The sequence below is a fragment of the Hyperolius riggenbachi genome, chromosome 10 (assembly GCF_040937935.1).
Source record: "Hyperolius riggenbachi isolate aHypRig1 chromosome 10, aHypRig1.pri, whole genome shotgun sequence".
NCBI lineage: Eukaryota > Metazoa > Chordata > Amphibia > Anura > Hyperoliidae > Hyperolius > Hyperolius riggenbachi.
In genome coordinates, this window is record NC_090655.1 from 222,960,195 (window position 1) to 222,987,110 (window position 26,916).

A 26,916-nucleotide genomic window follows, 5' to 3' on the forward strand; every position below is an offset into this window, starting at 1 on the left:
GTACAGCCCTTGCTAGGCCAGCAGCCCTGGAGCATGTCTCTCAGTGAGCATTCACAAGCAAGGGACGATATGTCCCATCATGGCAGCCCTCCTTATTATACAGGGGGGCTGTCCAGTGTTTCCTTTCTGTAATTGGGTGCCAGGGTTTAGACTGGGAGTCCCCTGATTGGCTCAATTAGGTCAGGTGGGGCTGGCCAGGGTTCCCTTCTGTGATTGGTTGCTAGGGCTTCTGCTGGGAGCCCTCTGATTGGCTCCAGGACGTCATCTCCTTAGTTACAGTATTTCGGATCCGGATATCCGCGTTATGCGCCCAAATACCCGCAGATACCTATCCGGATTTGAAAAAAATCCGGAATCCGAATCCGACTCGGATAGCTAAAAAAGTTTGGATATCCGGGTTACCCGGATATCCGAAAGAGCATCCCTGGTGCCCAGTATAGCTAGTATAGTGCCCAGTATGGGTAGGTAGTGCCCCAGTATGGCTAGTATAGTGCCCCGTATAGCTAGTATAGTGCCCAGTATGGGTAGGTAGTGCCCCAGTATAGCTAGTATAGTGTCCAGTATAGCTAGTATAGTGCCTAGTATGGGTGGGTAGTGCCCCAGTATAGCTAGTATAGTGCCCAGTATGGGTAGGTAGTGCCCCAGTATAGCTAGTAGAGTGCCCAGTATAGCTAGTATAGTGCTCAGTATGGGTAGGTAGTGCCCCAGTATAGCTAGTATAGGGTCCAGTATGGAGGGGAGAGGGGAATATAAGAGGAAGCGGCCGCCAGCTAAGGCAACAGCAACGGCGGCTGTGCGGGGGGGGGGGGGGTGATCAGAGGCAAGAGGACAGACCCGCGGACTGGGGGTTGGGGACCCCTGGATTAGAGGATGGTGTGGGAAGCCTCTACAGGATCCAGAGGCTTCCCTCATGTTAGGTATGTGTTTAACCAGAGGTTGACCTTTGGTATACTTTAGAGCAGCGCTGTCCAACTGGCGGCCCGCATCGGGCCCGCCAGGCCACCTGCTGTGGCCCGCTCGTCTCCCTGGGATGCAGGCATAGCTTGCGCTATGGGCGCCATGCCTGCTCCCTCTTATAGTGGCCTCTCCTGTGTCCCCGCTGCCGCTGCCCCACAGCTCAGACCTCAGATCGCAGCGACTGAGGTAAACAGAGTTCGCATGGTACCCGCATAGACGAGTACGTCACATGCGGAAGTGACATCATTAGTCATGGTGTCATTAGTATGGTGTCTGCGGCTCTAGCAAGAACCTTCATCCCTCCAACATGGGGTCTGCTTTAGAGGACAATGTATGCGCAGATCAACCAAGATCGGAGCAAGATCTGTTGGGTGTCATAAACCGCAGGCAGATTCCCGATCAATTTCCGGGGGGGGGGGGGGGGGGGGGAGGGTTATTCGTTGAGCAAGAAGGGGGATTGTTCGGTACTTATCCGTTAGCCGGGCGCATCCGGCAGGTGGCGCTAATTACTATTCCCCCTCCAGGCCGACATGGATAGTAGGGAAAGATGTAACTCTGGTGGAGTTTTGTCGCCACCTAGAGGATGCGCCCGGCTAACGGATAAGTACCGATTGTTCCCTCCAGGAGGGATTATTAGTTGAGCAAGAGGGGAGGGTTTTTTGTGAGAATGGGGTTTGGTTGGGTTGCATTTTCTGATAGATAGGTTAAAGTCAATGGTTAGGACACACTTTCGTATATCTATACCTAAAAATAAGTGTAACCAGTTCAAAATCTGTTAAAGTTGCAAAAAATGTATCAGATTTTTCAAAACCAGGCACCTCAGACGGTGTGTCTGAGGTGCCTGGTTTTGAAAAATTGGGGTGTGGTTAAAGGTGTGGCAGGGGCTGTCTTAGTGTCCCTTTTTCCTGGCTCCAAAACTTGGGAGGTATGTAAAGTGACTCGCTTTGCACCCCAGTATTTTCATAACCATGGTGCCAGGCACATCAAAATCGGAATATAAAGTAAATGTTCACCTACTTACACACTAAGCTTGGGTCACCGGTGACCCCTAGAAGCATAATTACAGACAGTGGGGAAAAAAACAGCAACACATGTATACATTTCAGAGTCAAGTATTTCCTAGTGCATCTGCACTGTAAGCACTGTAAACAAGGAAGTGTTGGCTGAGAATTTATGACATTGGAGCACAGAACCACAATATGACCAGACGTCTGGTTGTGCTGCTGATTCTCCGCAGAATGCGGAAGTGATGACTGCGCATGTCTGCCATGGAGCGCAGCTCAGAGGCAGCACGATAGGGCATTTGCAGCGGAAGCACCGAATCTCCTGGTTGGAAATTCATGGCGAGCAGGCGTTAATGTGACTAGCTCTGTATCAATCCGCCAGTGCGGCGCGCATGCGTAGTGGCACTGGACCTGTCGCATCACCCCTGGTCTTCTTGTAGTTCCGGCCTCAGTGGAGACCACGGGAGGCTCGGTGCTGCAAGGGACGCGGAGGCCCGCATTTACCGGTGAATATGATGTTGTTTTTTACAGGAACTACACAACACCAATGTTCGTGGGCTCTGCTTATGGGGGCACTCAGCAGAACTGATGTTTTGGAGGAGGGACACTCTGATTAGGAGAGCAGTTTGCCTGATTTGGGGGCATAATCTTCCTTATTGTGGGGCACACTTCTCTTTATAGGACTACTGCCTAACTTATTTTGTGGGGCATGTTGCCTATGTATTTTTAGGAGGTCACTTTACATATTGCAATGGGGGATGCACTAATCATGTTTTGGTGGGGACTGCCTATTACTATTATTTATTGTATTTCTAAAGTGCCAACATATATGTAGTGCCTAGTTATGATGTGTGATAATCTAATTTGTGGTATTTATTTTTGGAAGTAGCCTGTCATTTGATATCGGTTTTATGTTGCTATCTGACTGCTGGTGTCCATAGCGGTGCTTCGGAGTCAGTATAAAAATCATCCGACTATGACTCCTCAGTTTACGAAACCTTCGACTCCAAGTACCCAAAACTTGCTCCGACTCCACAGCCCTGCTCCATAGGATAACACAAAAATGTTCCTGTCATTCTGTGATATCTACATGTCATTGTTATCTGCCTGCCCCCCTATTCCGTTGCAATTTGCAGAGCGCTAGTCTTCTTTAGGGTACCCAGCCGGAGACCTTATAGGAAAATTCCACTAATGTGTTTGGGTGGAAGGCACCCTCCTGAACTGCTAGGTTTCAGATAGGTTGCAGTAAACTACGCCCACATTATTCAACCAATCACAACGCTCTTAGCTGTAAGAGGGTACTGTGATTGGAGAACTGTTCTCTAGAAGGTTTCCTGCTGGTGCCCCCAAAGTAGACTAGCACCTGTGCAGTGTGCCTATAAACCAATAATACAGAGTGGCTTCAAAACAATATGCAGAGTTCTCAAAAAAAGAGTTGGGCAGCATGCCTTCATAAAAGTAGACCCAAGACAGGCACAGTGCCTTCCTAATCGTACAGAGTGCTGCCGCTTACCTCTCCAAATATCAGCGTTGCAGCGTGCTCCTGTATAACATTTAGAAAGAGCTCCCAATCATTGGTGTTCAGTGGTTCCTAAACAAAAGATGTCATACTCACCAGGAACAGCAGGCCTCCGTGTCCCTCGCAGCACCAGTACTGATCCTCCTGGCCAGAACTGAGACTGGTCCGCTATCAATATGCTAGTGAACTGTGCTGGCAGATTGATATTGATCCAGCTACATCACTGCCTCGTCTCCATGTAGTTTGTTCTGGAGGATCAATAGTGGTGCTGCAAGAGACTCGGAAACCTGTTGTTTTCTTTGGGTATGGCATTTTTTTTTGGGGGGGGGGGGGGGGCTTAGTTATGGTCTGCAGGCAGCATCTAATACATTGAAAGAAGTCTTTGGAGGCCACTAAAAAGGCTTTGGGTCTGCAGGCCGTAGTTTAGGAACTGCTGATAATAATCCTAACATTTGTATAGTGCTTTTCTCCTGTTGGACTCAAAGCAATTAAGAGCTGCAACCACTAAGCTTTCTGATTGATTTCTCATAGGAGTGAATGAAAATTGATTAGAAAATCGATCTGACAGTAAATCTGCTTAAAAATCTCATTGTATATTCCCAGCATAATGGTGTAATTTATTCCCCTTTTCTTACAATAACAAATCTAGGATGGTGAACTAGGCCTTAAAGTAAAGCTCCAAGGAAAAAAAAATCCACTTACCTGGGGCTTCCTCCAGCCCGCCGCAGCTCCGGAGGCTCCCGGTCTTCTCTGCTGCAGAACCCGAGCTCGCCAGGTCGGGTTCCGGGTCGGTGCCTTCTGCGTTCCACCGTGCAGGTCACGTGGTCAGGCCGACGTCATCAGGATGGTACTGCGCAGGCGCAGAACTGCTGCGCCTGCGCAGTACAGTCCTGATGACATTGGCCGGACCACGTGACCCGCGCCGTGGAGCGCAGAAGAGGCCGACCCAGAACCCGACCTGGCGAGCTCAGGTTCTGCAGCAGAGAAGACCGGGAGCCTCCGGAGCTGCGGCGAGGGCACAGGACAGCTGCCACGGGCTGGAGGAAGCCCCAGGTAAGTGGATCTTTTTTTTTTTTTTCCCTCCTTGGATGTTTCCTTTAAATTTTTAGCATCCCCCAAACATTGAATTATCGGTGTTAGGTGAGTATGGAACTGTGAAGGGAAGTGTTATTAATTTATTTTCATTAAAGTGTTCTTGTTTATTGTTTAGGTGGCTTGATGAATATAAGAAGAAAAGAGGTGGAGTGATTATTTCACAACTAGAAGATTACGGGATACATCACAATGGATAAGGAAAGCCAGACTGTTGCTGAAAGGATACTAAACCTTGCCCTGCAGGTTATCTGTCTGCTGACTGGAGAGGTGAGGAGCATGCTGGATGGGTCATGTGATATCACTCTAACAGGGGGGAGAAAAAGTAGTCGTCCCAATACTGATATCCAGACTGACTTAATATGTACCTGAGAGAAAAGATAAGTATAAAGATTCATACTTACCTGGCTTAGCCTCCTGTAGTCTATCTGCTTGATCGCCATTCTCTCAATCCTTTTATTCTCCCGCAGTGTGGTCAGGAAAATAGAAAAAGTCAACAATGCCCATATCAGTCATGTGAAATGGTAACTGCTGAGAGAGAGAATGAAACGGAGAGACACAGAGAGTTGCAAGACAAAAACCACAGAAATAAAAACATAAAAAAATCACCCCCATCTGTGGACTGATGGGTCAAAGTGATACTCCCTTGAACATGTGAGTCCCATTACAGCTAGCATGAAGCTATAAAACTATAGTGCCCAAAGTCACATGTGGTGCTAAAGGACATCTGAAGTGAGAGGAATATGGGGGCTGCCATAATTATTTCCTTTTAAACAATACCAGTTGCCTGCCAGCCCTACTGATCTCTCAGGCATCAGTAGTGTCTGAATCACTCACCTGAACCAAGCATGTGGCTAATCCAGTAAGAAACATCTGATCTGCTGCATGCTTGTTCAAGGTCAATGGCTAAACATTATTAGAGGCAGCGGATTAGCAGGACAGCCAGGCAATTTGTATTGTTTAAAGTGTAACCGATGGGCATAAAATAAAAAATCAATTATTTAATTTTATCTGGTAAACAAGTAATACAGATGCTAACAAGGCAATCCAAAAGTTAAAATCACTATTACTTTTCTTGTTGATAAATGATCATTCCGCAGTTTACCTGACTCGTATTTGGTACACACAAAATTTGATACACAAAAAGGAAGTTGCAAGGCATGCTGGGTTGTCATTTTTTGCTTCTCTACTTCCCCTCAGACTTAACTAATGCAGCCTGACTGGCTTAAGCCTCTTTCCCTCCTGTTTTCCCCTCCCACACCTCTGCTCCTCTCTGATTGGCCAATATTTCTCGTGCTGAGACAATACACTTTCTGTAGTGAAAGGCGGGCTATGCATACACAATCAGGCAGAGGAGACTAAAGGCTCATACACACATCAGACTATAGTCTTTGGAAAATGAAAGATCACAGACCAATCTTACCACCCTTCATGTAGTATGAGAGCCATACCTTCACAGTCTTTTCTATGGAGCTGAACTCCCCATCAGAAGAAAATATTTGCAAGATGCTGCACACAAAGATGCTGTACAGACACAAAAATTCAGTATCTGCAAAAGATCTGCTCCTGCCAAAAATCCATTCCTGCAAATTGCAATGATAGTCTATGAGATCTGCAGATCATCATACACACATGATTTAACTGACATTCATCTGCAGATCAAGCAATCATCTGCAGATCTGAAAATCCATCCTGGTGGATCTGATCTGCAGATTAATGGCTGTTAAATCATGTGTGTATGATGATCTGCAGATCTCATAGACTATCATTGCAATTTGCAGGAATGGATTTTTGGCAGGAACAGATCTTTTGCAGATTCTGATCTTTTGTGTCTGTACAGCATCTGTGTGTGCAGCATCTTGCAAAGATTTTTTTCTGATGTGGAGTTCAGCTCCATAGAAAAGACTGTGTAGAGTATGGCTCTCATACTACATGAAGGGTGGTAAGATTGGTCTGTGATCTTTCATTTTCAAAAGACTATGGTCTGATGTGTGTATGTGGCCTAAGGGAGGAAATGACATCAGGATTGGCTTAACAATAGCCACGGGAAACACAAAGAAGGATTTTCTTTTTTTTTTTTACTGTAGAAAAATTGCTAAAATCAAAACACTACAATCAAAACCTGGACAGTGCAATACATGTGTTATGTAAGTAGAGCAAGTATTTATCTACTTATATATGTGGTGTTTTTTCCTGAGATAGTATGGTTGACAGCTCCTCTTTAAGGCTACTTTCCCACCAGGACGTTGCGTTTTAGGGGTCGTTATGGTCGCATAACGTGCCCCTAGCGCAACGCCTGGTGGTGTTGGATCTGGACGTCAGAGCGAGCCACGTTGTGCAGCTCACTCTGGCGTCCATGATGCCGTGATGCGTACTCTTGGACGCATGCGGCATCACGTGGTCCCGCCAGCCAATCGCTGCACAGAGCTGCTGCTCCAGGAAGTAAACACTGCACACTAGGCCTGAAAGATAAATCGGAATTAAACCGAAATCGTGATCACCAAGATCACAATTTCAGAATCGTCAAAGCGGTGATTTCCGGGATGACGTCATTTCCACATGGGGAAGTTTGAAGAAGCAGCTTTCCCCAAGTTTTGGGCATGTGCAGCCCACAGCATCGGCAGTGTTGGACATACATTCCGACACTAATCCAATGCTGTCCATCCTCTCTTGCCGTCTGCTGGTTCTTGTGCACGGCATACTTCTTGGTTCCTGTATGTCACATGGTATACAGGAAGTATGCCGTGCATTAGAGCCTGCAGGAGGCGAAGTGGATAGATGGGCATTGCTGGACATGTGCTGGAAAGTATGTCCAGCACTGCCGCAGCTTGGAGGACAGAGGGGGCACAGAGAGAGACACAGGGTAGGCACAGAGAGAGAGACACAGGGCGGGCACAGAGAGACAAAACGGGCACAGACAAGAGAGGGGTAAGAGAGAAACCCCAAGGGGACACAAAGGGGGCACAAAGAGATACACAAAGGGTGCACAAAGAGAGACGGGGACAGAGGCACACAGGGGGGGGGGGGGGGAACTATGTTTGATTTGAAGGAAATCGTCAATCGAATCGAAATCGCAATTTCAAACAGAAATTGCTCAATTAAATTTTTTCTTAAAATCGTTCAGGCCTACTGCACACGTCACAAAGTGCAGTGAATATTAATTAGCCATGTGCCTGGCCGCTCTCCCCTCCTCCCCAACATTACTGGACATGTGCAAGTAGTCTAACGCGGCGTAGCCGCGTATAAAGTACTGCATGCAGTACATTGTCTTGCGTTGCAATGTAACGCAACGTGGGCACTGTGAACAACTTGGGTTCTCTTTAAAAAGCTGCAACTGACCTCAGCTATGATGCATTATGCTTTGAAGCAGCAAGGCGACCATGGCCCAGATCATTCTGCACATGCGTAGTTTGAAAATAATCCAGATCGCACATGCACAGAACCTTACTAGCCATCGCTGCTGTGTACAGCCACTGGGGAGCATAATCGAGGGGGCGCTGTGCACGCAGGACTTTGCATGTGCCATAGCTGTAACTGTGCCCATTTGTACCTTTTTAAGAGGGGTGACAGCTATGACAAAAAGGACTTCTAAGGAAATGAGGGGCAAGAACACTTTGGGGGGGCTGGAAGAAACTCCAGAAATGTGTACATCCTGTTTAAGCAGTACCTTAATCAACTTAGTGTTCTGGGTCCCTTCCTCCACTCAATCACGACATGTTCTCTCTTTCCCTCACAGGATGTCACATCAGGACCCGGCAGCTGCACAGTAGTGCAGCCATGTAGAAAACAGGGGGAGGAGATGATCCTCCTTTCACTTTCCTGTCTGCTGAACACAGAGCAGAACTCTGGGAGGAAGCGGGGGCGGGGCAGCCTTACCACCTGACGTCTAGGAGAATGACAGCGAGCAGGGCTGCAGCGATACAGCCGCTGCTCCTGTCACACTCAAGTTAGTAAAGCTGCCCGCTCTGTTCCTGTCATTAGCCGCTGCTGCTGCTGCACACATAAACATGCATTTGTGTGCAGAGCAAAGCAGGGGGCGGCTGCTAACAAACATGGCACTTACTGTGGGAATAGTGTCAGTGGCTGTGGCGAGCCTGGTTGGCAGATTGACTGCTCGTTTGTCAACCCGCCCCTTTCCTTGGCTCCGCCCTAAGCACGTGCCTTAACGGCCTTTCCACAAATCCGGCCCTGAGTGGCCTACTCAATGGAGAGGCCTACTTTGGAGTGGCCTACTCAATGTCCTGACTTGAGTTTTACTTGATCTCTGAGATGTTGTGGCGGGATATTAATCGGGCAGTTCATAGTTGATGCCTCCCCATCTTTTTTCCTAGAGTAGCTAATTGAAAACAATTCTGTACCGAAGACTGAACCACCCCCCGTCAATTTGGAAGTCTGATCTGTTACTGGAAGCATTTGATTAGTTATTTTACTAAACCGTGTGCAACCAGTATTACGTTTTTAGGAAGCAATTCGTTATTTACATGAGTGATACGGTTGTTTGAGCATTTTCCTTCAATAAATCTACGGTGCCTTTAAAATCTTTGTATTGTGTTTAGAATGTCTTTTGTATTAGATTAAATATGTTTGCAGATAAGTAAAAAAATTAAGTGCTTTGAATAAAGTTAAACAAAAATAGAGGAAATGATAGGGCATCTGCCAATAAAGCACAGGCCTGATTGGAGGGGTGTGGAGGATTCTGGGTTGTGTCACATGAGATAAGTCTATCAAATGGGGAGGGGAGAACTTTTGTGTGTTATATATTGTTCTGCCACATAAATCTAACAATTGAGAGTACCTTGATAAATCTGAAAAACAAAGAAGGCCCAAAATAATCTTGTAGACCTATAACCATTTATATAGGCTTTGCATAGTTACATAGTTATTTGGGTTGAAAAAAGACATACATCCATCGAGTTCAACCAGAGAACAAAGTACAACACCAGCCTGCTCCCTCACATATCCCTGTTGATCCAGAGAAAGGTGAAAAACCCTTATAAGGCATGGTCCAATTAGCCCCAAAAGGGAAAAAATACCTTCCTGACTCCTGATGGCAATCAGATAAAATCCCTGGATCAACATCACTGGGCATTGCCTAGTAATTGTAGCCATGGAAAGCATCTAAGCCCCCTTTAAATGCAGGTATAGAATTTGCAATAACTACTTCCTGTGGCAATGCATTCCACATCTTAATCACTCTTACTGTAAAGAACTCTTTCCTAAATAAATGGCTAAAACGTTTTTCATCCATGTGCAGATCATGTCCTCTAGTCCTTTGAGAAGGCCTAGGGACAAAAAGCTCATCCGCCAAGCTATTATATAGAGCTCTGATGTATTTATACATGTTAATTAGATCTCCTCTAAGGCGTCTTTTCTCTCCATCCCATGTATCAATTTTGTTGCTCGTCTCTGCACATGCTCTAAAACTGCAATATCTTTCCTGTAATGTGGTGCCCAGAACTGAATTCCATATTCCAGATGTGGCTTTACTAGAGAGTTAAACAGGGGCAATATTATGCTAGCATCTCGAGCTTTTATTTCCCTTTTAATGCATCCCAAAATGTTATTAGCTTTAGCTGCAGCGGCTTGGCATTGAATATGATTATTTAACTTGTTGTCGACGAGTACTCCTAAGTCCTTCTCCAAGTTTGATGTCCCCAACTGCAGTGTTCTCCCCAGGCTCTTTTAGCCGGGTGCTCCACCACCCGGCTGTCATCGGCTCACTTCCTCCTCTGCTGTAAGCGCCGGCCCTGCATTCTCTCATCTCGCCCCACCCGGCTACTTAATTCATGCCACCCGGCTGGAAAAAAAATTCTGGGGAGAACACTGCAACTGTATCCCATTTATTTTATATGGTGCTAGACCATTGGTACGACCAAAATGCATGACTTTACATTTTTCAACATTGAATTTCATCTGCCATTTATGCGCCCATATAGTCATCCTATCCAGATCCTGTTGCAATATGTCACCATCTTCCTGAGAGTTGATGATTCTGCACAATTTTGTATCATCTGCAAAAATAGCAACATTGCTTTCTACTGCATCTTCTAAGCCATTAATAAATAAATAAATTGAAGAGCACTGGACCCAGTACAGACTCCGTTGGGACCCCACTGCTCACAGTCACCCATTTTGAGTATGATCCATTCCATTGACCATAACTCTTTGTTTTCTGTCCATTCACACAGACTCTTTCCCCAGTCCTTGCATCCTCAACTTTTGTGGGGAACAGTGTCGAAGGCCTTAGCAAAGTCCAAGTATATCACATCTACAGCATTCCCAATATCCATATTAGCATTCACTACCTCATAAAAGCTGAGCATGTTAGTCAAACAGGACCTGTCTTTAGTAAACCCATGCTGATGCTGAGAAATAAGATTATTTTCTACTATGAAGTCATGTATAGTATCGCTTAGTAACCCATCAAATAGTTTGCATACAACTGATGTTAAACTTACAGGTCTATAATTTCCTGGATCTGATTTTTTTTGCCCTTCTTAAATAATGTGAAAACGTGGGCTGTACGCCAATCCACTGGGACTCTGACAGTTGAAAGAGATTCACAAAAGATAAGATAAGCTTTACAAGTGAATACTTCCTACTTAAGGGGCCCATACACCTAACGATTTTCCTGTCGATATACGGCCGATTCGATCACAGTGATCGAATCGGCTGTGAAATCGCCGCGCACACCGCTGACAGAACGATCGATTACCGTCTGAAAACGATCGTTCCCGTCGATTCCCATCGATCCGTCCGTGCGGAAGATTTCTCTTGATCGCCGGCGGGTCAGGAGTGCGTCGATAGCGGCGTTCGAATGCCCGACGACCGACGCCATACAGCGGGTATACATAACCTGTTCCGGCCGGCGCGAGTCCCCTGGTCCTCGCTGTCTTCTTTCCGCGCTGGGTCCCGGACCGGCTGCAGCTACACAGAACTTCCTGTCCCGGCAGGAAGTTTAAACAGTAGAGCGCCCTCTACTGTTTGCAAAAGGTAGGAAAGAGGTGCACAGGACTTTCAGACTGGGTCACTCCGGAGTGCTCAAAGCCCAATGTAGTAACAGCACATCAGCAAACTAGAGATCCAAGCGGCTGGGCACATCCAGTAAAAACAGACCTTTATTCAAAATTCCATTTAAAAGCACTACATGCAGGTACAGCAATCGTCAGCCAGGAAAGAGGGGACAAGCACATAAAGATGGTCTACAGCTGTTTCGCACTCGACTCAGGAGTGCTTCATCAGGACAAAGAGCCCCCCAAAAATGTTACCCCTTAAATACTTACAGACAATGGCGATCGGAAGGAGGAGGACGCCACCCAGAGCGCACCCACGGGCCTGACTAGAAGACTTCCGGGACGCCGTCTGCGTTCCAAATTGCGGAAGAGGAATGGCCGGAAGTGATAGTCCACTCGAAACCCGGTCTCCAAGAGCGCCTGTGCTGTATAGCGCTTCGCACATCAATGCGAGGCTGCCTAGCTGATTTGGGATAACCCCGCCCCTAACTTTTCTATAGGCCGCTCAAACTAACCACCCGCCGCCCACCGCTATTACGCGTATAGCGTGCAGAGAAAAAAGTGTCCCCGCAAATACGGGGAAGCGGCAATGCGTCCCTAGCAACCCTACTCGGGCAAAACACCAGGGGGCAGACCTAAATAACAATATAGGAAATTACGGGGATCAATGCACAGCTACCAATTTAAAATCTAATTGCATATTGAACAGGTCTACCTGACCCGGGTGAACGATCCCACTTGCAGGTGTAGCTAGGGACAACCTCCTCCTTTCTGCCACCAACCTACAAAGGATAAAAGGGGAGAGAAAAAGGAGAAGGGAGAGAGGAAAACAAATCAAATCAAGAAATAAAGTTAAAAACAACCTAAAATTGTAATCATATCAGCAGGTACACAGCAAAATCACAAGAATACTGACAAGTCATTTCGTTCATTTAGGCCTAGTGGGCCAACTGCCTCAAAAAAGGAGATCCAATAGCTCTCCCTCCGTTGTAATTTTCTCACCCAATTACCACCCCTAGAGTCTCTATTCACTACCTCCAGGCCAAAAAATCTGAGCTGTGAAGCATCCCCTGCATGCACAGTATTCATATGTTCCATGACTCTCGGGCTACCTTTTGCCCGCGGATTCCCCAAAGATCTACAGTGTTCCTGATATCTATCTTACATCATACGTGTAGTTAGTCCTATGTAAATAAATTGGCATGGGCATATTAAAGCATAGATTACCCCCTTAGTTTTGCAATTGATAAACTCCCTAAATTTAATGCTTTTTCCAAATCTATGGAATTCCCTGCCAGTTACCAAAAAGTTGCAGCAGGAGCAAGAGTTACATCTATAATTCCCCGGGGCTCTAGCTCTTCCCAACCAATTCTGGGTTTTAATACTAACAAACTCACTATGTGACAGTTGATCTTTAAGGTTAGGGACTTTTTTGTAGGAAATACACGGGATCTGACGACACTTCTCTGCTAATAGCCGGTCCTCCTGTAAAATCCACCAGTTATTTTTTATGGACTTTTTGATTTTTTTCAAACATGGGAGAATATGTAAAATGCATGAAAAATCTATCTTGGGACTTTTTTACCCTAGGGGCCAACAAAGATTCTTTATTTTTGTTTGCTGCTTTTTGAAAAGCCTCCCCAATGATCTCATCACTATAACCTCTCGCAATCAGTCTCCCTCTAAGTAACTCAGCCTGGTTTAGGAAATCCTTCATAGTAGTTGCATTCCTCCTCAGACGGAGAAATTGACTAAAGGGGAGAGATCTAATGGTTGAGGGGGGGTGGTAACTGGAAGAGTGCAAAATAGAATTCACTGCTGTTGGCTTCCTGTAAGTATCAGTGATAACAGAACCCCTGTTTACATCAATGTTTAGATCTAAGAACTCAACCCTATTTCCCCCCCAGTAGTGGGTGAAAGCCATGTTGACATTATTTATATTTATGTGTACCATGAATTCCTCAAAGGAGGGTTGATCTCCCTCCCACACTACCAAAATGTCGTCTATAAAACGGATCCAGAGTTTGATCCTCCCCAGGAACGCGTTCCCCATCGCAAAGATGTAGTTGGCCTCCCAGTGGCCCATGAAGAGGCCGGCATAGGTGGGGGCCACCGGGCTCCCCATTGCCGTGCCGACCTCCTGACGGTACCACTGGCGGTCAAACATGAACGCATTCCTGGTGAGGACAAACTCCAGACCCGCCAACAGGAACCTCTGTTCCTCCACTGTATATTGTAACGCTGGCAAAAAATGTGAGACAGCCTGGAGGCCATCATCATGGCATATTCTACTATACAAAGAGACAACATCTATTGTGGCTAGATGGAAAGACGGCTGCCACTCAAAGGTGTTTAGAATATTTAACACTTCAACTGTATCACCCACATATGCTGGTAGTGACCTCAAAAGGGGTCTAAGTTTAAAGTCCAAAAATTGGGAAAGGGACTCAGTTAGGGAACCAATGGCCGAGACTATTGGTCTTCCCGGGGGCTTCTCTGTAGATTTGTGTATTTTTGGGATGGTGTACCATACAGGGCTAATTGGAAATTCCGGCACTAATTTATTGGCCAAAGCTCTGTCCATAATTCCATCTGCCACCGCTCTGGACAAAAGGTTCTTAAGTTCCGTGCTGAAGATGGGGATGGGGTCACAGGGTAATTTAGTATAGGTCGATCTGTCTTGAAGCTGTCGAAGGCATTCAGCCTGATAGTCCTTTGTAGCCAAAACCACTACTCCCCCTCCCTTATCTGCTTCCCTAATTGTCAGTTCTTTGTTATTTCTTAACCATTTCAGAGCTTGTAGTTCTGCTGAGGACAGATTCTTTGGCGTTGATGGATAAATAAGTGCTTTGCAATCCTCCATCACACTCTTGACAAACAACTCGACAGAGCCCCCCGGTATCATTGGGGGATTAAAGGTGGACCGAGTACCAATGTGCAACGGGACAGGTCGATTGATATCAACCTGGTTGGAACTCACATCTCCCGTTAACTCACATAGATCTTATAATGCATTAGTATCCCAGTAGTTCCAATTCTCTCCCATTAGAGGTGACACAGAGATGTAATTAGGGGGGATCTTGGTTTGTGGTTTCTTTTGACTTTGAAAAAATCGGTGGAGGGCTAATTTTCTCGAGTTCAAAAATAATTCTTGTTCAAATTTTATGATGTCAAAAGAGGCAGTAGGACAGAAAGACATGCCCTTAGCGAGGAGCGTGAGGCAGGCAGGGTCCAACTCAAAATCAGACAGATTATAAACTTTTATTTCTTCTGATTGCGTTCTGACCTCCTGAGTTGGCCCTTGTTCCAGGTGATTTGTTTTAGGATACCTTTTGTGCCTCTTCTTGCCTCTCCTGATCTTCCTTCTCCCAAAGGGCGATCATCTTCAGAGGAGCTGTTGGTATCTCTACCCGAGGCAAGGGCACCACCGGGGGAGCCAACAGATGTATCTGGATCAGAGGATCCTCTATTTTTTGAATTACGTCTCCATCTCTTCTGCCTTTTTCGCTTACCCTCATTACCATTTCTATAGCCATTACGCCATGAAAACACCTTGTCCTGTTCATAGTCCAGGCGATCTCTGATGAATTTTTCATTCTTTTCTTTTTTGACCTGATCCTGGACAGGGACAAGTTTTTTTTCAATCCGATTGACCATTTCCTGAAGGTGTTCTTCACTTGAAACCGCAGATATTATAGCTTTAACCTTGGCAATTTCATCCATGATTTCATTATAATCAATTTCGTTTTCTTCTATCACCACATCTTGAAAGGCCAGAATAAAGTTCTTAAATAACTTGTCACATTTCTCCTTTGCGGAAGGGCGTGTCTTTGCCTGCATTAGTTGTTTATAAAATCTGACTCCCCTCGGAGCTCTCTTTACATGCTTGTATTTTTTCAGAGTAACTATCGTCCAATATTTCCTCACCTCTCTCTCCATCACGTTATACAAACGGTTTTCAAGGCCTCTTAACTCCTGGGAACAAGGAGTGAGATCATCATCCTCTTTCGGAAAAATTTCCACATCCAGGCGGCCTTCTTTCAATGCTGACTGTGCCATACTCTAGCTTGACATGTATAAGGTAATCCAACACAAGTCCGTGCTCCCTCAGAGCAAACAGCAAATCGATGCAAAAGGTAGGAAAGAGGTGCACAGGACTTTCAGACTGGGTCACTCTACTGTTTAAACTTCCTCTGGACAGCTAGTTCAGTAGCTGCAGGAACGTTCTGGAGCCCGGAGCAGAGAAGAAGACAGATGGGACCAGGGGACTCGCGCCGGCCGGAACAGGTAATGTATGCGCGCCTTTGGGGGCGGCAGCTCCGCAGGTTGATCGGTTTCAGGCTGAAATCGATTCACAATCTGTTTGCAGTAAGGTGGCCATACGATCCCTCTCTGATCAGATTCGATCAGAGAGGGATCTATCTGTTGGTCGAATCTGATGGCAAATCGACCAGTGTATGGCCACCTTTAGTCTTTCAGACTCTGATATACCCAGACTGGCATTCTGTATGTACTAACATGTTTCCTCTACAGCTCTTCAAGGGTCAGTGTACTTGCTTTAATCACTGTATTGACCCCGATTCGTAAAGGGCTGAGCGATAAAAAAAAAAAAAAAAATCATACCGCATTCGGTATTTTAGACTTTTGTTTTCTAATTCAAAAATATTTTCACAGGTGCGGTAGAGGTTTGGTAACTTACTGAAAAAATGGGCTTCAATTCACAAAAACCTGTTCAGTAACAGTAGAATTGTGGAATTGTCTCTGTTTTGTTACATGCTGTTCTCTGTGCAGTGACGGCATTACAATGATAAAAGGCATCCCCAACATATGTACACATTTTCTCTACTCCTTCTGAATCTGTCTATTAGTCTTTCTTTACATTTTATTTAATTGAAACAGTTTAGATGAACTTCCAAGAAACCTCAAACATGCCATGCTTAGGTGATTTCCCCACTTGCTCCTCCGTATCTTCAAACAGGAACCCAAAGGGTTAAACATCTGAAGAGCTGCAGGGGAAATCTTTTTTTGTACCGGCTCTCTCCTCCACTGCCTGGGTGGTAGAGAAGCTTGACCCTCCCTAGAAGGTATCACAGGGACTTGCAGGAGAGGGAGGCTGATCCTATTGGCTAGGGAGTTTCTTCCGCGTCCCTGTACCCGCTGGCGCTGGACTTCTTTGGGGTCCCCCTCACTACTGGCCACAGTGTGGATGTGTCCTGAGTGGAGTTGGAGTGGACGAGGAGGAGCGGTGATTTACACTTAAAGTGTGATATGCGATTTTTAAAGTGATACATTGTACGTTTTTAAATTACTTGTGCATGGAGAGATTCATTAAAAGGTTAATGCACCAGGGAGCGCTCTTTGTTCCTCCTTTCCATTTCGGTTTTCTACAGTGCATTTCCTTTATTCCCAGAGCAAGATAAGAGCAGCACTTTGGTGGAACCTTATATTGTGATTGTCAAGGAAAGTTCAACAGGTTTTGAGCGCAGTGGAGTTGGTGTTTTATTTTTTCTGTTCCTGTTGGCTCTCTGCTTCTGTCAGTCATGGTTTATCACACAGTTTCTGACACATCAGAGCTGGAGGTAATCGCCGCACATGTGGTATCAATCTTCTCTCTTTTAACGGAAACCTGAAGGGAGAAGAATACTAAAGCTGGCCACTAACGGTCCAATTTCTAGCGAAAAATTGTTCGAGCGATCAGAAATTCTGATCGGATTGGTTGTAAATAATCTCCATTGGTGGACACAATCGATTATAAACGAGTGAAAAAAATGTCGCCCGAATGAATTTTCGTCGAACGAAAATAGGATTTTCTTGGTGGTCACGATAGATAGGAAGCAATGATTGGTTAGTTGATGGTGTAGTGAACGATTTTTCGTCCAATCAGAATTTCTGATCGCTCGAATGATTTTTCGCTAGAAATTGGACCGTTAGTGGCCAGCTTAAGGCTGCCATGCTAAGCTTTTGGCTTCTGATCTGCTCTCTGGCCCAGTGAGTTAAAGAGAACCCGAGTCGGTTTAAAGAAAGTGAGATACTTACCTAGGTAGAGGGAAGTCTCTGGATAATGCCATCTCCTTATCTACAATTTCCCCCCCACCCCCACGGCTTTTGTATTCCCCTTACTTTAGGTTCCCTTTAACAATTCATGTTTCTGACTGGAGAGGAGAGAAGGATCCTGGGAGTGTCACATGATTTCACTCTTTCTTTTTATTTTTCTATTCAGAGTTTCCCTGCTGTAAAGCCTGGTGATGTTGTGACCATCACAGTGCCTCCACCTGAGTCCCTGACAGTAGGAAGCAGCAATGACAAGCTGATTCTGGATGTCACTAATAAAATCATTGAGCTGCTGGCGGGAGAGGTGAGCAGTGCTGGGGATTTTGGGACATTATGCTTATGCATACACTTATAGATGTTTGACACTGACTACATCTTTGTGTTTGTGTGAGACAGGTCCATAATGGAGCAGAGGAAGTGGAAGTCTCCTTGTCTCTGGAGCAGATTGTTCTTGAAGGGACGGAGAAGACACTGGAGAAGGACACGCTGGTGGACAGTGAACAGATTTCTGGCACAGAAGGTAAGAAGCAGGTGAAGCACTATTAATCTCAACTTGTAATTATCTTACTTTACCAGAACTACCTGTTCCGTGGTTTTCCTCAGGGCCCACCACCCCAAACTCCAAATAAACCTATTTTTTTCCAGAAAACACCTTACTTGCCAAATCCCTAGCCATAGATTGGTGATGTCATATGGTGATTTCTGGCCTGGTCTCTGGGGTTTTATGTAGGCAAGTCATCACATAAGCTCAGCCTCCTGATTTATCTTCTCAGAGGGTGTTTGGTATACGGAGCCAATTACCCACCCTGCTGTTTCCTGTGGGAGTAGAGGTGGCTTTTTGACCCATTCCGTCCTATAGAAAGAGGCATGGCTTTGGTCCTTAGGAGGCTGAGGAATGATGGATGCATGTGGGAGGGGGTTGGACTGACCTATAATCGGGAGGTAAGCATGGGGTACAGGTGGTATTGGGACAGCTAGATACTGCTCTGGTGGTAAGAAGAGCTGTGCAGTCCACTCTAGAGAAAGATAACATCACTAAGTGAGAACCTCTGTAGGGCTGGATTTGTGGTGGTGCAGAGAGCATCTTTGCATTAGGTAGGAGGGCAGGAAAAACGGGTAAATGTGTGTCACAGGAGCCCTGGTGGCCTGACCGCACTTAGCCTTCTAAACGGTGCCAGCGCACAGATCGTGCGAACTCTGGTCGCAGTCAATGCGCAGGAACCGTTAAGAATTAGCCGCAGACAAACCAGAAGGGAGCCTGTGAGATACGGGTGATTACAACTTCACACACTGGTTCAGGGTAGGTCTGCCACCACCGCGGTTACCATGGGACCGAGGAGCCCACTGACTGACTAATCCTGCGAATAAAACGGTTAAACACACGATATTCTGTCTAGCCAACAACAAACAAACAGTAGCGTATCTTCAGAGACCCGGGATCAGTTCTGTGTGTGCTGATAAGCAGGGTAGCGGACAGTGAATGACTTGAAGAAAGTCGTTTATTCACGCAATATAAATAATTAATATATACAGACAATTATTAAAATCACAATTATTAAGACAGTAATAGCCAGTATGAAATAAAAAGGGAGAAAATACTTATGGTTTGTGGAAATATGTCCTTTTGTGGGAAAATCAGAAAGTTCAAGCAAAACGGTTTCAAGTTCTTAAAGCTCTTGGTTTCAATCAAAGTTCAGCAGAATTCTTTGTTCCAGGTTACAGAAGATTCCAATCAAGATGGCTGCTAGCACATGTGTCCTTTGTTTCAGATGGGTCAGCAAAATGGCCACCAGCCCTATGTCCTCTGGCTGGCCGCATGATGTTCTCAGATGGATGGAATGGGAGGACTCGCAGCCCGCCTGCTGGCCAGGTGCTTTTGATGAAGCTGGTTTGGGGGTGTGGCAATGCCGGCCCCTCTGAGTCACCGACCAATGCCGTCCATTCCCTCTGAGAGATTTTAGGGCTAAACTTATGAAATGCTGTAACTACTGAACCATACACGTTATATTTAGGGGGGTAACAGCTTCATACTTGGTGGAAAAGTGGGCAAAAGATTATATAGTACATTCATTTCTTCCTGCTAAGGCTGGAGCCAGGCTGACTGGAGTCCAGCTGTGTCTGCTTCTTGGGATCTCCCTCTATGAAAGGCCCTGTTGGCTTCTTCAATTAACATCTGAATGTGAGATCAGCTTAGACAAACTTTGAGTTTACACCTCTGGCTTAATCAGCAGTCACAGGGCCAGTCTTCCTGCCAGCTGCTAACAGGGGAAAAAAACTGCCTATTTAAAAAACCAGGAATGTCAGTCTCTAAATCGCTGGCCTGACTACACTCACGGGCAATCGGCGCAATAAACCGATTGCGTTCTCGTTTCTCACGGCTGTTCCGTGACAATGTGGCTTTAGACTTAAAATTTAATGTAGGTTATCTATACAGCAGAATCTCGTTATTGTAAACTGATATAGTAAATCTCTGGATATAGTAAACTCAGTCTCCAGGTCCCAGCAAATGCATCTGTATAAATATACAATGTATGACTAATTCTGGTATAGTTAACCTCTGATACAGATAACTACTTTTCCTGGTCCCTTGGAGTTTACTATACAGAGATTCTACAGTATAATTATTGCGCACCTGATAGTTATAATGCATGTTGTGTCAACCCTGCAATTTTTTATCTTAAATTGTAACTGTAGTGATAAAAGACATATTGCAGAGGTGTTTAAAATCCCTTCCCCATCAACAATGCAAAGTAGTGAGAGAAGTGGGCAGGAGGACACATGAAGGTAGCAGGGGCATGTTGCGGCACAGTGGGGTGCATATTTAGGCTATTTGATAACTGTTGCTAATTACTTAGACACCTCATCTCCCCAATGAAATACTTTTTTAAAGGAGGGGTGTTGAGAGGGTGGCACGCTACCTGTGCTGAGGAAAAAATTGGGGTAAAAGGAGTGAAGGTGACACGCTAAATGGGTGCGGCCATGACAGCATGTGGGCCGAGCTAACTGTAACGTAATCCTGTAAATCAAAGGCAGTGGGCCCGCATTTCCTTCTAAAAATAGTTAGGCAAAGTGACCCTTTTAGTAGTAGTAGACAATGTTCCCCCGTCCAAAGAAGAAAAACCCACACACATAATACTGTGTTGCCCCCCCCCCCCCCCCCAGCCTAAAAAAGCATCACTATCCTCACGATGTGGTGGAAAGAGAGTCTCGCATAATAGATGATATGCAGATGATAAATTTGCAGAAACTGTGTGATGCTATCGTGCCAATATGGACCAAAATCTCTAAGGAATGCCATGAAGAATTAAGGCAGTTCTGAAGGCAAAAAGAGGTCAGACTCAGTACTAACAGTAACAGGGCAGGAAGTGGTTGGGAAGACCTATGAAGGTGGTTGGAGCATAGTAGAGCAGAGCAGTAACAACAGGGCAGGAAGTGGTTGGAAGCCATTCAGTATGAGGCTCCCTGAACACTGCAAATCCGTATTCCGATTCTGATTTGCAGTTCCAATTTTCCCTAAATGCAATCAACAGAAAAATGGAGGAAAAAACGCAGCATGCAGTAACGATTATAAATCGGAATCGGATGTATAAACCGATTAAAAATCGGAATCTCATGCAGTGTGCAGGGAGCCTGAAGGTGGTTAGAGCATAGTGGAGCGGAGCAGTAACAAAGCAAGAAGTGGCTGGAAAGGCATATGAAGGTCATTGGTGCATAGTGTAGCAGAGTAGGAACAGAGAAGGAAGTGGCTGGAAAGGCATATGAAGGTGAGTGGAGCAGTAACAAAAGAGCAGGAAGTGGTTGGGAAGACATATAGTATGAAGGCGGTTGGAGCATAGTGGAGCGGAGCAGTAACAGGGCAAGAAGCGGCTGGGAAGACATACAGTATGAAGGTGGTTGGAGCATAGTGGAGCTGAGCAGTAACTGAGCAGGAAGTGGCTGGGAAGACATATGACGGTGGTTCGAGCATAGTAGAACGGAGCAGTAACATCAGAGCAGGAAGTGGTTGGGAAAACCTACAGTATGAAGATGGTTGGAGCATAGTGGAGTGGAGCAGTAACCGAGCAGGAAGTGGTGGGGAAGACATACAGTATGAAGGTGGTTGGAGCATAGTGGAGCAGAGCAGTAACAACAGAGTAGGAAGTGGTTCGTAAGACCTATGAAGGTGGTTGGAGCATAGTGGAGTGGAGCAGTAACAGGGCAGAAAGTGGTGGGGAAGACATACAGTATGAAAGTGGTTGGAGCATAGTGGAGCAGAGCAGTAACCGATTAGGAAGTGGTTTGTAAGACCTATGAAGGTGGTTGGAGCATAGTGGAGTGGAGTAGTAACCGAGCAGGAAGTGGCTGGGGAGACATATGACGGTGGTTGGAGCATAGTAGAGCGGAGCAGTAACATCAGAGCAGGAAGAGGTTGGGAAGACCTACAGTATGGAGGTGGTTGGAGCATAGTAGAGCGGAGCAGTAACCGAGCAGGAAGTGGCTGGGAAGACATACAGTATGAAGGCGGTTGGAGCATAGTGGAGTGAAGCAGTATCAGGGCAGGAAGTGGCTGGGAAGACAAACAGTATGAAGGCGGTTGGAGCATAGTGGAGTGGAGCAGTATCAGGGCAGGAAGTGGCTAGGAAGACATACAGTATGAAGGCGGTTGGCGCATAGTGAAGTGGAGCAGTAACAGGGCAGGAAGTGGTTGGGAAGACCTACAGTATGAAGGCGGTTGGAGCATAGTGAAGTGGAGCAGTAACAATAGAGCAGGAAGTGGTTGGGAAGACATACAGTATGAAGCCGGTTGGAGCATAGTGGAGTGGAGCAGTATCAGGGCAGGAAGTAGCTGGGAAGACATACAGTATGAAGGCGGTTAAAGCATAGTGAAGTGGAGCAGTAACAGGGCAGGAAGTGGTTGGGAAGACATACAGTATGAAGGTGGTTGGCGTATAGTGGAGCAAAGCAGTAACAGTAGAGCAGGAAGTAGCTGGGAAGACATATTAAGGTGGCAGGAGCACAGTGCAGTGGGGCAGTACATCATAAACTAGACTAGCACTGCTATTTGTACTGTAATGCTGACATAAGCGTTATCCAACTTTCAGTTTGATAAAAATATGAAAACTATCGTCGAGGAATTGGAAACAAAATGAGGGCAGATAACCAGATACTGGTTGCTGTGGGGGAAGTGCACCATTTCTGCACCAGTTTCGCAATGTTCCTTGCAATGGTTTTGAAACCAGAATCTGCCCCATTGTATTTACAATTGTATTTTTTCCAACAGATATGCCTGAGAGCGCAGATGGTCCCGTAGATCCTTCCATCTCGGTTCCGACCCTGGACTGCGGAAATGAAGGCCAAACCACCATTGATCAGGAGGATGAAGTATCCGCAATGTGCGATCCAATCATGAGCAAGCTGGATTTGAATGCCGCCATGGACTTTTCCTCCTGCGATGAAGGAGATCTTTCTGACGGTGATTTGCCCGTTGCACCAGTTAATGCACAGCTTACGCCTGTTTGTATAACTGAGTCACATACTGTACTTGTTTGTACAGATAGTTTGCAGTCTGGAACTGCTGTAACCAGTAGCCTGCCATCAGCTGCTACTCCTACAGATCAAGAAGAGTCACCAACAGATCAAGTGCTGCTTACGCCTGTTGAACCGGAGTGCATACCGTCTACAGCTATTAGTATTTGTCAAGTCCCATCTTCTTCTACTCCACCAGATGAGTCTACTTGTGCAGATCAGGTTCCACATACAACTGCTGAATCAGACAACATACAGTCTATAACTACTTGTGCAGATCAACTGCAAACTGCAACTACTCACTTAGTCAGTATACAGTCTACATGTACATCTGTGGTTCCAGTGCCATCTCTAGCTGCTCAGCCCAACTGCACTCAGCCTACAACTACTTGTCTAGTTCAAGTGCTACCTACAACTGTTCAACCAAGCAGCACCCAATCAACAACTACTGCTGTGGGTCATGTGCTGCCTATAACTGTTCAACCAAACCCCACACAGTGTGTAACTGCTACCCTAAGTCAAGTGCCACTTATAAGTATGCAATCAAACCACGTGCAGGCCACACCTACCCTTGTAAGCCCGCTTCCACCACATAAAGTTGGTCCAAACAAAAATTCTATGTTTACTGATATTGTTGTCATACAGACTCCGCCCACTGAATCTACTGGCACTGTTGGTGCTGGTTACGTACATTCTCCACCTGCTGAATCTGAGACTGATGGAACTGATGTAAAGAAGTCTTCTCCCACACGGTTCATAGATTCAGCTACTGGTCTCCTACTGCCTCCATCTACTGAGATAGATCAGGCACCATCTACGAGTGCTTCAACGGGCCAAAATAAGTCTAGGCCTCCTGTGAAAAAACGAGTGCTATCTACTACTGGTAATGGGGAACAAGTTGAGGTGTGGCTTTCACAAGACAATAAGCCCATGTGTCCTGACTGCGGGAAGTGCTTTCGATGGCATTCAGAAGTCTTGTGTCACAAGAGGAAACACACGGGAGAGAAGCCGTATTGCTGCTCTAAGTGTGGCCAGTGTTTCAGCCGTATTCCACACTTGGTAATCCATGAACGCAGCCACACAGGGGAACGGCCTTACATCTGTTCGGAATGCAAGAAATGTTTCAGCAGCAAGTCGGAGCTCAATGAACACCGTAAAAGGCATCGGGGTTTACGGATTCATCCATGCCCAGATTGCACAAAGTCCTTCATCACCAAGTCAGACCTGGCCAAGCACAAGAGAAGCCACACTGGTGAAAAACCTCACCCGTGCTCCATATGCGGCAAATGTTTCACTCTCCGATCTGGCGTTGTCCGCCACGAAAGGACCCACACTGGGGAGCGGCCTTACAGCTGCACCGAATGTGGCAAAGCCTACTCCAGCAACTCCGAACTCATCAACCACATGCGGACTCACACTGGAGAACGGCCTTTTTCCTGCCTCGACTGTGGTAAGAGCTTCTACTGCAGCTCTGACCTTATGAAGCACCGCCGATGCCACTCTTCGGAGAGACCACATTTGTGCTCGATTTGTGGAAAGTCCTACACCTCCAAGTCAGTGCTTTACAGACACCAGAAGATCCACACTAAGGTCAAGGCATTCACTTGCAATCTCTGTGGCAAATCCTTCTCCAAAGAGAAGACTCTGGAGAACCACCAAAAGGTTCACAAAAAAGTAAAGCCCCACTGTTGCGAACAGTGTGGGAAGTGCTTCTACAGGCCTTGCGCATTGAGCAAACACATGAAAAATACGCACCAGGTGCAAGATTCACCTGTACTGTAATCGCCACTGAGTGTTGCAATCACAGTCCAGAGTTTACTAGGTTTTATCCCACAGACAACAAAACTGGAACCAGACGTGTACCAAGGCCTTTTAACGACTTCAGTCATGCTTCTTTTCTGTTATTAGACACTGGAGCGGAAAAAAAAAATATGATATAATGAATTGGTTGTGTAGTACTGAGAATTACTAGAACATTAGCAGCAAAGAAAATATTTTAATATTTTATTTTCAGTTATATAGTGTTTTTTATAACATTGCATCATTCTCTAATATTTGCAGATTAGACGCTACTCAGCATTCTAAATGGGTTCAAAAGTTCACTAGCCTGCTCTGTAAAATCTTCCCTGCAGAGGGAAAAAGATACAATTGGCCTCAATTCACTAAGCTTATCTCCTGTCTTTAATAACTCTTCTAGAGTTGTTACCATGGTGATAAGGCATGTAGTATTCAGGGAACATTTTACCTCAGGCAAACCTAAAGTTAACTCTTCTGTCTTTAAGTTAACTCTTTAATCCTTAAAATAACTCCAGAGTTAAAGACAGGCTGTTCATTGACTGCGTGTGAAGATAACTACAGAGGAGGTAACTTAACTACAGAGGAGGTAAATTAACTACAGAAGAGGTAACGTAAGGAATGAAGAGATAAGATAACTCTCTTACTGTGTGGAGGTAAGTTTTCTCTTGCCTTATTATCTCCAGCATGATCTTAGTGAATTGACGCCATTGTCTTTTAGGCCTGGTGCACACCAGAGGAGTTTTTCTGAGCGTTTTGAGTTTTTAGAACCTGCTGCTAATGTTATCCTATGTGTCTGTGCACACTGGAGCAATGAGGTTTTGTAAAAAAACGCATAGCATTACATTGGGAAGAGCTTTTGAAACCTCTAAAAGCTCTTCCCAATGTAATGCTATGGGGTTTTTTACAAAACCTCATTGCTTCAGTGTGCACAGACACATAGGATAACATTAGCAGCAGATTTAAAAACTCAAAACGCTCAGAAAAACTCCTCTGGTGTGCACCAGGCCTTAAAGCTTATTATCTCAAGTGTCTGGCAGAGTTCTCTGCAACTTTGAAAATCCTGGAGCTCAAAGGCTAATTTGCATAGATAACTGGAGTTTCTGAGCTCTTCCTTTACTGGAAAAAATATTAGACTTGTGTCTCTGCTGCTAATGTTTTTTTCTTAGCTGTACTACACATACAAATCATTAAATCATAATTTTTTTCCGCTTTAGTATCTCTTTAATTCCTTTGTAAATCTGTAGATCTTGATGTTATTCTTGACTTGTAGTCACGTTAAATGTGGTGATCGTGTCCAAGAAAAAAATGACTAACAAGTGTCTCATTGTTGTAAGGAATTTAAAGGCTATTGTACTTTCTTTGAGAGTTGTGTGAAGCCCATGTCAAGACACCCTAAAATAATGGTAACAAATGTTACGAAGTCCAGTGAAGATTAGACTTGTGAAGGAAGGGATTAGTATTAGGTATTGGGTCAGCTAAGACTCACAAAGTTAGGATAGGGTTCAGGAAGAGATGTGGGGGGGGGGGGAGGGGCTCAGTTAGGTTGCCAACAGATCATGACATATGTTTAGCTTGGTCATCAAAGACTTTAGTTAGGGATAGGCATTTAGGAGGTCAGGCACAAGGTTAAAGTTGGGGCTACAGGGGAATGATTAGCTAGGTTAAGGAGTGGCATAAAGCGGGGGTGAGGTTGGCGCTAGGCTACATAGTTGGGGGGATGCTTAGGGCAGGAGATGTCTGCGAAGAGATGAGGGCCAGGCTTTTTTTTTTTAAACTCCGTATACTTTCATGGTACATCCTGACTGATTTAGAGGCTTCACAACGACGCTCCTTATGTCGGGTAAAGTTTGCATCACAGTTTGAAGAAAGGTGTTTGATTTGTCAATAATGATTCATAAAGAAAAAGGAAAAAAAACAGCCAACATAAGGCAATACATGGATTTTATTTTTTATTCGATAAATCTGAATGAGTAATCAT

The 26,916-nt window shown here is 45.4% G+C and overlaps 1 protein-coding gene across 3 annotated transcripts; it reads left to right on the forward strand.

Moving 5' to 3' along the window:
• Positions 1 to 2,384: 2,384 nt before the first annotated feature.
• Positions 2,385 to 25,713, forward strand: LOC137534593 (uncharacterized). Of its 3 annotated transcripts, none has more exons than XM_068256171.1 (5): positions 2,385 to 3,783; positions 4,691 to 4,842; positions 17,806 to 17,940; positions 18,033 to 18,156; positions 22,897 to 25,713. In XM_068256171.1, the coding sequence occupies exons 2-5, from the start codon at positions 4,765 to 4,767 to the stop codon at positions 24,921 to 24,923; spliced, it is 2,364 nt and encodes a 787-aa protein (XP_068112272.1). In that variant the 5' UTR covers positions 2,385 to 3,783; positions 4,691 to 4,764; the 3' UTR covers positions 24,924 to 25,713. The 3 variants fall into 3 exon arrangements, with proteins under 3 accessions (XP_068112272.1, XP_068112271.1, XP_068112273.1); XM_068256170.1 differs by having other exon boundaries at positions 2,392 to 2,467; XM_068256172.1 differs by lacking the exons at positions 2,385 to 3,783; positions 4,691 to 4,842; positions 17,806 to 17,940 and having other exon boundaries at positions 18,080 to 18,167.
• Positions 25,714 to 26,916: the final 1,203 nt, after the last annotated feature.